This window comes from Octopus sinensis, linkage group LG3 (assembly GCF_006345805.1).
Source record: "Octopus sinensis linkage group LG3, ASM634580v1, whole genome shotgun sequence".
NCBI lineage: Eukaryota > Metazoa > Mollusca > Cephalopoda > Octopoda > Octopodidae > Octopus > Octopus sinensis.
In genome coordinates this window covers 156,483,502-156,496,001 of record NC_042999.1, presented here as the reverse complement: position 1 = coordinate 156,496,001, position 12,500 = coordinate 156,483,502, and the positions used below count along the sequence as shown (strand labels likewise).

The 12,500-nt window shown below is 34.2% G+C and overlaps 1 protein-coding gene across 1 annotated transcript in view; it reads right to left on the bottom strand.

Annotated features, from left to right (window-relative positions):
• The window catches only part of LOC115209910 (sulfotransferase 1E1), an 18,955-nt gene that overhangs the window by 2,248 nt on the left and 4,207 nt on the right, over positions 1–12,500 (bottom strand). Inside the window, exons 2-4 of the mRNA XM_029778509.2 lie at positions 3,273–3,590; positions 1,925–2,022; positions 1,191–1,368 (exon numbers count right to left, since the gene is read on the bottom strand). Of these exons, the coding sequence (XP_029634369.1) occupies positions 1,191–1,368; positions 1,925–2,022; positions 3,273–3,590 (594 nt within the window). The remainder of the gene's footprint in view (positions 1–1,190; positions 1,369–1,924; positions 2,023–3,272; positions 3,591–12,500) is intronic.

Below are 12,500 nucleotides of genomic sequence, written 5' to 3'. Positions count from 1 at the left end.
ATTCACGTTTATGCCAATAAAATAATTAGTGCACTATGTTTAGTGAGTAAGTACCTAAATGACAACCTAGATAAGCTGGTGGGTTTTTTTCAGAAAAGGAAATAAAATAGCCTATACGTACATTATAACAGTAATTTATCTAAGATTATCCTCAAGTTTAAGACTAGCATTGTTTATCTACATACCATCAATAGAGCTTTGCATCTTTGTTAGAAGCGTGCTCCTTCCTTACAGGAAGACTTCATTCACATAAATGAGAATAGATGTTCAGATGTTCCCTTCTAATTTTGATTATTTGCAGTATTTCTGAGAACATACATACATGGTGGAAGTCAACTCATGAACGAGTAACACCACTTCCTAAACTGAGTAAGTTTGTGCAAATGTTTCGAGAGTTCCAAGAAGTTTCTGTGCGTGAATTTGTTTTCAATAGATAAAGAGTTGCACAGCACTGAACCCACTTTTCAGCGCAATCAGCTATGAATCTAATGGCACAACAGAGGTTGAGATAACCAGAAGCCAGCTGCACTTCACCTTTTTCTTTTATACAAGTTTACCTTCTCTTGGATACGACTTTAGACTGTTTTCAGTTAATGGGTCTGGTGCGAAAGTTCCAAGGTTTTGGGGAGCGTAGAACCACCTCTTAGCCAATGTTGTTCCCAGGTCTACTCTGATCCAGAGTGGTAACACCTGTTAAGGTTTCAACTATGGATTCACATACCAATAGCATGTGAACCACTGAGAATGAAGGACTCCTAGTTCTCGTTAGTTCATACATGAATGCTTGCATACATACATGCATGCATGCATACACATGCATACATGCATACACATGCATACACACACACACACACACACACACCACACACACACACACACACACGCGCGCATCTTTGTATATTCAGAAAATTAATTAGGGTCTTCGAAGAAATACAGGGTTAAGTAAAGATTTATTTTGGGAATTGGAATGGTCAATGTCAATCGTTTTATCCCGACCTGGGTATTTTCAAATAAAGAAATGAAGAACTGATATTGCATTTATACATGAATAGTTTACCTTGGAGGTGGGTGGTATAGCCTGTCAGTTGTAGGAGTGGGGTATTTTTATGTATTAATCAAAGGGGTAAGTTAATTTTGTTTTAATTTATTGGAAGTAAAATTTATAAGACGGGTATAAATAATATATTTACCAGAGTGGTAATAAGTAGCACCTTCTTTGAACCCGTCTTCGGGATAATAGTTTGTCTGTATTTTCTCGTCAGCTTTCATTTTATCGAACGTACACATTTCAACGATACTCTCTCTAAGTTCATCGCTGACTGTCTTCCCCAAGAACTTAGCGACACGTGACACTATTTTGGACAGATCCTGTTAAAAAGAAATGTTGAAGTCGATGTATTTCACAGAGTCTCATTAGAGAATCAAGTTTTTACGATTTATATTTTTCTAAATTTATAACAGCCTTAAAAGAAATCAAGCGAAAGTGTAAATTTCTAAGAAATTTTATACAATTTTAATCTGAGACAATACAACAGGAGTTCAAACACGTAATTTATCAAAGCTTGTTTATTCAATAACGGTAATGTACTTGCATAGCAAGTGACCTGATCTTAGATCGTGTGCTGGAACGAAAACAATTGCAGCGTGGAAGGTGTTTATAAGCCATTTAAGAAACACACAAAAACCATTGGATTCACTTCAACATTTAAGTTTAATTTGTCGAAATATTTTCGTCGCTTTGAGACCGCGACCTGTTCACTGACAAAATTCCGTGCTGCATCTGAGATGTTTCTTAAATGGCTATAAACATCTTCCACGCTGCAAATGTTTATTCAATAACGTTTTCTTGGTAGTACCTGAAATATCAGCATGCTAAATAAGGTAGATTAAAATTTTAAAAATACGCAAATCAATTCATAATTACCGCTGTCATTTCTTCGTAAGTTACGTTAAGTACATTAGGTTTATCGTGGTAGCGTGTGTAAAATTCCTGAGTATGCTTAAAGTAGTCACCATAAGGAACTGAAAATTTGACAGAATAAATGGTGAATGTAGTTGTTTAATAATTCGATATTTAAAATGAAAAATTATATTTAGTATCGTTTTTTTATTGGTTACAAAATGTCTTATCTTGAGAACTGATGCTGTAATGTAACGTTAATGCATCAACAGCATGCGTGCATCGATAACAGTATTTCAGTCTCGGCTTACCATTGGCCAAGCTATTGATCTACCGGAATCCCTATACATACAAGGCGGCGAGCTGGCAGAAACGTTAGCACGCCGGGCGAAATGCGTAGCCGTATGTTGTCTGCCGTTACGTTCTGAATTCAAATTCAGCCGAGGTTGACTTTGCCTTTCATCTTTTCGGGGTCGATAAATTAAGTATAAGTTACGCACTGGAGTCGATGTAATCGACTTAATCCGTTTGTCTGTCCTTGTCTGTGCTCTCTGTGTTTAGCCCCTTGTGGGTAGTAAAGAAATACATACACGCGCGCGCACACACACATACACATACACACACGTACGTGTGTGCAGACACGCAGACATGCATACTATTGAGAAATCTGCAGTTATTCTGTCCAGATTACAAGTTCAGGTTTGTACCTGCAATTATTGGGGCTCTGGGATATGTAACACACTGTCTAAATACCATTCTTGAAAAATTAGGCTTCTCAAAACTTCTGCTTTGATGGCATTACCTCCAATCAGCCTCGTTTCAAGTACTCTCCTAACACATGCCTTCCCCACTCTGGAGACCTTCTCATTTTTTTTCCATTATCTTATCATCCCCGGTATTTTATCCGTCGTTCAGTTTCAGTAATTTACCAGTATCGTTTTGTGGTATGTTTATAACATCAGATTTAACCTTTCGACTGTTTTTTTATAATTAAGCTATACACTTATTCACCCCAATCTGCATTGCAATAGTTTTGCTAAATATTCTCAGTTTGAAGTGAGAATTCATGTCTTTTTAACTTGTCTGAGGTACATTGTCTGAGGTCACTTGTATATGCGAGATAGTAGTGGTGGTAGTAGTAGTAGTAGTAGTAGTGTAGTAGTAGTAGTAGTAGTGTGGTGGTGGTGGTGGTGGTAGTAGTTGTAGTAGTAGTAGTAGTAGTAGTAGTAGTAGTAGTAGTGTGGTGGTGGTGGTGGTGGTGGTGGTGGTAGTAGTTGTAGTAGTAGTAGTAGTAGTAGTAGTAGTAGTAGTAGTAGTTGTTGTTGTTGTTGTTGTTGTTTATGTTGTTGTTGTAATAGTTTAAAAGTCATACCTTCTCCTTTCATATGAAGATCAAAATAGCTTGGAAAATCTCCGTTGTATTCAAACGTATTAGCCTGTTTCAAATGCCTATAGTATGTAAGGATTACTGCTTTCGGATTGCGGTTCACGTAGATAATTTTGTGATTCTGCAGCAATTCCGGGGGAATAAGCTCAAGAGAGAGATGTGAGCTTAAGAGTCGAGGAGATTTGACTGATTCAAGAGTTTCGACCGGTGCCATATCTAATATCACATCTTCTTTTATAACGGACGTTCTTTTACTGTTTCCTGCCAGTATCATATTTGTTATTTCATACATCCAATGTGCGCCTAAAATGTAAAATTAATAAAACAGTAAAATAGGAATTTCTCTCAAGAACTCTCTCATACTACTACATCTGAATGTAGATTCTGCTGTCGCTACCAGTATAGAGAATGTAGAAATTGTGTCACATATTAGTATACGTTACCTACTTTAAATGATTTGACAGTTACCGGCAACCGTGGAGACTGGCGACGTACCGTAAGAGAGGGAATACAAAGGAGTGACAGAGAGAGAGAGAGGAGAAATGGAAAGACAAGAAAAGACGTCAACAAGAAACTATGGCATTACAACCAGCCAGGAACAGACTTCGCTACATTTGCGGTACCTGCCAGAGGGAGTGTTTGTCCAGGATAGGACTACACAGCCACAGCAGGAAATGTATCAGGACATGAAATGTAAAAGCCGGACTAGACTACTTTATGCGCAACTCCATTGTCTCCCGAGACAAAAAGGATGCCAACCAACCAATATAAGATAAAATAAATTTATAAAATTAATACATTGGTTATATTAAATCAGCAAGGACGTAGATAATAGCAGAATCATTAGGACACCAAACGAATGCCATACAATATTTAGTTATGTCTGTTTATATACTGTATTTACATCCACCAGAGGTAATTTTACTGTTCCTTAACACTGGAGTCGATAGAATAAGTGCTACTCAAGTATTGTAATCAATTCAATCTGCTACATGCCACCAGTCTACTGTATAACCTTACAACAATGTTAGACATCAATACTAAATCAACATGATAGCGGTTGATGAAGACATAACACAATGGAAAAGTACGTTTGACATAAAGAAACCCTCATCGACTATTAACTTACGTTTGACATAATAATGGTAATATATACTATAGGAGCACTCCGTCGGTTACGACGATGAGGGTGCCAGCTGATACGATCAACGGAACAGCTTGCTCGTGGAATTAACGTGCAAGTGGCTGAGCATTCCACAGACACGTGTACCCTTAACGTAGTTCTCGAGGAGATTCAGCGTGACACAGAGTGTGACAAGGCTGGCCCTTTGAAATACAGGTACAACAGAAACAGGAAGTAAGAGTGAGAGAAAGTTGTGGTGAAAGAGTACAGCAGGGTTCACCACCACCCCCTGCAAGAGCCTTGTGAAGCTTTAGGTGTTTTCGCTCAATAAACACTCACAATGCCCTGTCTGGGAATCGAAACCGCGATCCTACAACCGCGAGTCCGCTGCCCTAACCACTAGGCCATTGCGCCTCCAATATATACTAGTAACATAATAATGGTAATATATACCAGTTGCCATGATAGATCGTTAGCCACTACACACATTTTTTTCTCTCCTTGTTTCTCTCCTTGTTTTTTCTGTGTCCCTTTCTGTAGAAGAGCGTAGGCTCGAAACGTAAAAGACTTTTTCTATTCCTGAGCGTTATACTAATACATCTGTTTGTTTTGTACACCACCTGTCTTCGTCTTTTGTTTTTTTCATAAACTCTCCCGTAATACATACTAGTATTGATACGGGTAAATTTCACAATAAATTATTAATTCCCGTAAAGTTTATTTAGATAGGTGGTTTAATTTGACATGGTTATAAAATAGTCGATGAGGGCTTCTTTATGTTTAGCACATTCTATATATATATATATATATATATATATATATATATATATATCACGTGATCACGTGACCGACCTGTCCATCAGATGTAGTTACACATCGCTGGTCACAATGCGTTCGCATTGTTTTAGCCTTCGAATGACGCCACCCCGCTGGCTAGGTGAGCAGGCCAAAGAGTGGGAGAAAGAGTGGTGAAAGAGTACAGCAGGGATCTTTTAGGAGCTTTTAGGTGTTTTCGCTCAATAAACACTCACAACGCCCGGTCTGGGAATCGAAACTGCGATCCTACGACCGCGAGTCCGCTGCCCTAACCACTAGGCCATTGCACCTCCACACACACACCACCACACATATATATATATATATATATTATATATATATATATATTATATATATATAGTAATATAATATATATATGTATATATATTATGTATATATATATAAATATATATATATATATATATATATATATATATATATATATATATATATATATATAATATATATATATATATATATATATATATATATATAATAAATATTAGGGAATAAATCCAAATTTACAGGGAAAAAATCAGATTTAGGATTAAATCCAATTTATAGTAAAATATTATAAAATATATTATTAGAGACAAAACCACTATTTTGCAAAACAAACAAGGAAAGACTTAATCAATACATAAAATTTTTATAAATATTATAAAAATTTTATGTATTGATTAAGTCTTTCCTTGTTTGTTTTGCAAAATAGTGGTTTTGTCTCTAATAATATTTTTATATATATATATATATATACGTGTATATATATATATATATATAGATATATATATATATATATATATATATATATATATATTATATATATATATATATATATATATATACGTATATATATATATGTATATATATATATATATGTTATATATATATATATATATATATATATATACATATATATATATATATATATATACACATATATATATATATATATACATATATATATATATATATATATTATATATATATATACATATATATATATATATATATATATATATATATATATATATATATATATTAATATATATATATAACATATATTGAAAGTAGATAAATGAATTATTTATTACGGATAATTCAAATTTTATGTCGAAAAATAAAATAAATAAAATAAAGGAATTTTGTTAAATCTTCGTTCAGCTCAATTCTTTCCTATACTTATTATATATATGTATATATATATATATATATATATATTATATATATATATATATATATATATATATATATATATATATATATATATATGATAAAAACGGTAAGATAACAAAAGAAAGAAAGAGACCTCAATATTATGTAAATAGAGGAAATTTATCTATACAATATGTTACATTACTCGGTAGTCAAGATAAAACTCTGAGTTTCAGATGCCGAAGTGGAAATCCACAACACCATCTCTTCGGTTATCTGGCTATTTGAAAACGTTATGAAAAAATACCGTTAAAAATGAAGGGAAATTACTCTGTTATAACTCTGCTTTGCCTGCGTACTTATACATCGCTCGCATTTTTCGTCATAAAAATTATATAAAAATACATAAAAATATATAAAATATATAAAATATATAAAATCTTCTTGGGACATAACACAGAAAGCATGTTCTATCCGTTTTCTTTAGGGGACCAAAACGTAACAGAAATTTAGTCACATGTGGGCATGATCCGAAAAGCTCTGTCCTTGTATTTAGACATGTGGTAGGGTCTAAGCTGCTTTTCCAGATAAGCCATCTCTCCATGTCGCATAAACCGCACCTTCCGCTGCCGTTAGTATAGGGCTTACATCTGGCCAAAATCTTCCATTGTATGTTATAATCGACACCTTTATCTCTTAAAGACCAAATATGATTGGATAATTGTGTCGCTTTTCTTTTGTTCCAGTGCCTAAAGCTCAAAGTGTGGTTATTGAACCTGGCCTTGAAATTACCCTCTGTCAGGCCCACGTATTTCTTCGTCGAAACGGTGTCTTTAGTGGTTATAGAGTTTACGGTAGCTTCATATATGATGGTCTTGGACATGCAAGCTCCATTTAGCGGGCACAATTCTTTATTCCTGCATGAACAGCTGTTTTCTTCTTGTGTTTTTGTATGTTATGATTGATTATGTTTTTAAAATTGGTAGTTGAACTAAAACTAATTTTTAAATTGTGTCTATTGAAGAGTTTCCTATAAGCATGGTTAACTGGAAAATGTCTATCTATCAGTGCTAGGAAATATTTACCTATATTGAAGGCCACCTCGGGTGAGTAAGGGGGCGTAAACCAGATGACCTTCCTATTTCTATTATTCCTTTTCCTTATTGTTGGGCTGGTGATAGGTGTATATTTTATTTTTTCGCTAAAACCACTATCTTTTAAAGCTTTATTATAAACTGGGGCAACGCTATTGAAGATGTCCTCATTAGATGAGAGGCTAGAAATCCTCTTACTAAATTTTTAACTAAATTTTTGAATATTATAGGGGTATGGCATGAACCTACATTAATATAACTTAGTCTATCATTGGGCTTCCTATAAGGCTTATAAATATATTATTAAGATCTAAGGAAACGTCTAAGAAATTGACAACCGTCAGGTAGTGTCTATAGTTATACTAAGTCCGAAGTGTTTCATTAACTGGAATATCCTTCCTAAAACGATCTTGTGCTGGTCCATTGTATTAGCTGTTAAGGCGAGGGCATCATCTTTGTAGATGGCGAAATGTACGTTAGGGAATGTCTTACCGAAGGTATCTAGGAGAAAGAGTCCAATTAGATCACAGATGCCTGCCCCATCATATGAACCCATGCTCACATCGAAAGCGCCCTCCGTGTCGGTGTTTTTTACCCACTTTGCATTCTCACTGAAAAGTAATGTCTTTCTAGCATGGAAGATTATATCCTTATCATGGTACTAATTTCTATGAAGTCACTAGCGAAGATTAGGGCTTTATCTAGCAGTTCTTTAGAGATAGAGGCATAAAATCAAAAATCAACAATATCGAATTGTGTAAACCTCGCTTTTTTCTTATTCTTAATAGCTTTAAACCAGTCTACGACTTCTATACTATTGGACCATTGCACTAGCCTAGTATCGGTCTTAATTTTCGTATTTATTTTATCTAAAATTTCTTTGCTAATAATCCCTAGTTCTGACTTGGCTGGGTTGATAAGCCTACATTTAGGGTTGGAAAGGAAGTTTTCTTTGTGGTCTTTAATAGTAATAAGGCCTCTTTTGGGGGGAGGGTTTCTATTTTTTATCTAATTTAAGTTTAGCGGCGATGACGCTAGCTTCTTTATTAATTTCGTTATATGTCTGTGCCCTAGCCTTAGTATAATTATTAATGATTGCTGTTGTGTAAGAGTTGTGTGTATTTGCTGTTATCTACCAGGTATAAGTTCTTGGTTTTATCCGAAAAAGTGCTTTTTTCTTGGAGCTTTTTATATGATCAATATCTTTTTTCAATTTATGTTTCAAGATCGTTTTAGGAAGGATATTATCCAGTTAATGAAACACTTCGGACTTAGTATAACTATAGACACTAACCTGACGGTTGTCAATTTCTTAGACGTTTCCTTAGATCTTAATAATAATATTTATAAGCCTTATAGGAAGCCCAATGATAGACTAAGTTATATTAATGTAGGTTCATGCCATACCCCTATAATATTCAAAAATTTAGTTAAAAATATTAGTAAGAGGATTTCTAGCCTCTCATCTAATGAGGACATCTTCAATAGCGTTGCCCCAGTTTATAATAAAGCTTTAAAAGATAGTGGTTTTAAGGAAAAAATAAAATATACACCTATCACCAGCCCAACAATAAGGAAAAGGAATAATAGAAATAGGAGGTGGCCTTCAATATAGGTAAATATTTCCTAGCACTGATAGATAGACATTTTCCAGTTAACCATGCTTATAGGAAACTCTTCATAGACACAATTTAAAAATTAGTTTTAGTTCAACTACCAATTTTTAAAAACATAATCAATCATAACATACAAAAAACACAGAAAAGAAAAAACAGCTGTTCATGCAGGAATAAAGATTGTGCCCGCTAAATGGAGCTTGCATGTCAAGACCATCATATATGAAGCTACCGTAAACTCTATAACCACTAAAGACACCGTTTCGACGAAGAAGAAATACGTGGGCCTGACAGAGGGTAATTTCAAGGCCAGGTTCAATAACCATACTTTGAGCTTTAGGCACTGGAACAAAAGAAAAGCGACACAATTATCCAATCATATTTGGTCTTTAAGAGATAAAGGTGTCGATTTTAAACATACAATGGAAGATTTTGGCCAGATGTAAGCCCTATACTAACGGCAGCGGAAGGTGCGGTTTATGCGACATGGAGAGATGGCTTATCTGGAAAAGCAGCTTAGACCCTACCACATGTCTAAATACAAGGACAGAGCTTTTCGGATCATGCCCACATGTGACTAAATTTCTGTTACGTTTTTGGTCCCCTAAAGAAACGGATAGAACATGCTTTCTGTGTTATGTCCCAAGAAGATTTTATATATTTTTATATATTTTTATATATTTTTATGTATTTTTATATAATTTTATGACGAAAAATGCGAGCGATGTATAAGTACGCAGGCAAGCAGAGTTATAACAGAGTAATTTCCCTTCATTTTAACGGTATTTTTCATAACGTTTTCAATAGCCAGATAACCGAAGAGATGGTGTTGTGGATTTCCACTTCGGCATCTGAAACTCAGAGTTTTATCTTGACTACCGAGTAATGTAACATATTGTATAGATAATTTCCTCTATTTACATAATATTGAGGTCTCTTTCTTTCTTTTGTTATCTTACCGTTTTATCAATATATATATATATATATATATATATATATATATATATATATATATATATATATATATATATATATAATATATATATATATATATATATATTATATATATATATATAAACTTCATAGTTTATAACTCGCTAAGAAGGTTTAGAAACCACCTGAAGAATGTTCTAAGATGTGCTGACACGAACGATCGTAGTGGTTATTCATTTGTTAAATTTTAATTTATATAAATTATTTTATATTTTATGTATGGCTTAATTTCTTTGTTTGATTTGCATAATAGTGGTTTTGTCTAATTTATTATAATATAATATTTTATTATAATATTGGATTCAATCTTAAATCTGATTTTTCCTTGTAAATTTGGATTTATTCCCTAATATTTATTATTATTATATATATATATATATATATATATATATAAGTTATTCCATGAGAATATTGTATAGTAATAACCTGAATATTTTGAAAACTAACATTCACCCCACCCTCCTTGGAGTGACCACCTGGGTTTGCCATTTCTAAAAGCCAAGAATCATTTTCTATTGAAAGAACTGACCAGCTGCAAAGATATCAACACATTTTTTCTTCTTTCTCTCTTCCTTCTTTCTTTCCTTCTCTTTTCCATTGACACTTCTTTCAGATACACAGACACCGACACACACGCGCATATACACACACACATACACACTCTCTCTCTCTCTCTCTCTCTCTCTCTCACACACACACACACACACACACACACACAAGACAATGATAAAAAGAAATCCAGACAATTTTTTGAAAAATAACATTTACTCCTTGAAGTGGCCACCTGGGTTTGCTATTTCTAAAAGCCAAGAATCATTTCCTATTAAAAGAACTGACCAACTGCAAACATGTCAACACATTTTTCCTTCTTTCACTCTTCCTTCTTCCTTTCCTTCTCTTTTCCATTGACACACCTTTCAGATACAAAAGCACACACACACACAAGCACTCTCTCTCACTTTCTCCCCATTCATCACCCTCTTGTACTATCTTATATCTCTCTCCACCCCTACACACTCAATAATACTAAATACTAGAAAAAGACAAAATTCCTGAAAAAGTTCAATCTGACGACTCCACTAGAGTGGACGCAAGCGCTAATATATGATTTATAAAAACATGTGACATATTACTAAATATCAGTAAATATAAAACCATCCAGATTTCTGAGTACCTTATTTCTTCTAATATATAATACCTTTACATCAATCTCCAAACCTTCTAATATAGATATATACTAGCAGTATCGCCCGGCGTTGCTCGGGTTTGTAAGGAAATAACTAATAAGCATTTTTTTAGAGTTATAGCCAAAAAATAGCAAAAAATGCATTAAAAATGGAAAAATATGATGGTAAATTTTTTTTTTAAATCGTTGACTCAACGTAGACATTTTTAGAGAGTTACTTCCCTTATATAATAGCGAAAAAATGCATTAAAAATGGAAAAAAAACGATGGTATTTTTTTTAAATAGTAGACTCATGTAGATGCTTTCTTAGCCATTTCTATTTTGGTGTCTTCAAGCCATGAAGTCGTTGTTCTAAAAGAACGCTGGTCCCCTTGACAACGCATTACGACGTTGATTTCTTACACTCCCTTCCCCCAGGGGCAGGGTGAGCGTGGACGCCAACTCCGCCGCCATCGACACACGAAAAATTATGCATTAAAATGGAATAAAAATGATGTTAAATTATTTTTAAAATCGTAGACTCATCGTAGACGCGCGCTAATACTCAGACGGACTCGATATGAATCACGACTATAGCTACCCGATTTTGGTTAAACTGCACCGCAAAATGTGGGAGTAGTTAGGAATCTAAATCGAAGGGGACAGACACTCACACAACTACATTTTTATATATATAGATATACATAGCGCAGTAGTGGTGAGATGTGACAGCAAAAAAAGCATACATTCACTCTCTGCATGCAATTAGACTCGGAAAGTTCGTGAGGAACCCATTGACCCAATTTGCTGACTTTTCCGATAGCACACAGGTCTCAATGAATGGTTGAATGACCAAATCCAAGCTTCTCTGCTAGTTCCTCAACAGTTTACGATGAGATTTTGTTCCACCAGGGTTTTCAGGATGTCCTTGTCGAGTTCTACAGATCTTTCAGATGATGCTCGTCTTCTAGGCTGTAGTTTATGGCTCGGAATTTCTGGAACCACCATTGACACTGCCTTACGCTATTGTCCATCCCCATATACTGCATTAATTTTCTTGTACTTTCCGTTGCGTTGTTGTCTTTATTGAACTCATAAAGTAAAATATGCCAGATATGCTCCTTTGTTACTTCCACATAGCTTTGAAACAAATAGCTATTAAATCGAAATGCACTCTTCAAAACTTGCACTATGAATAAGGACAAGATAAAATTACTACCTGCTTTTATAGCAAGTTAATATAAGTAGTT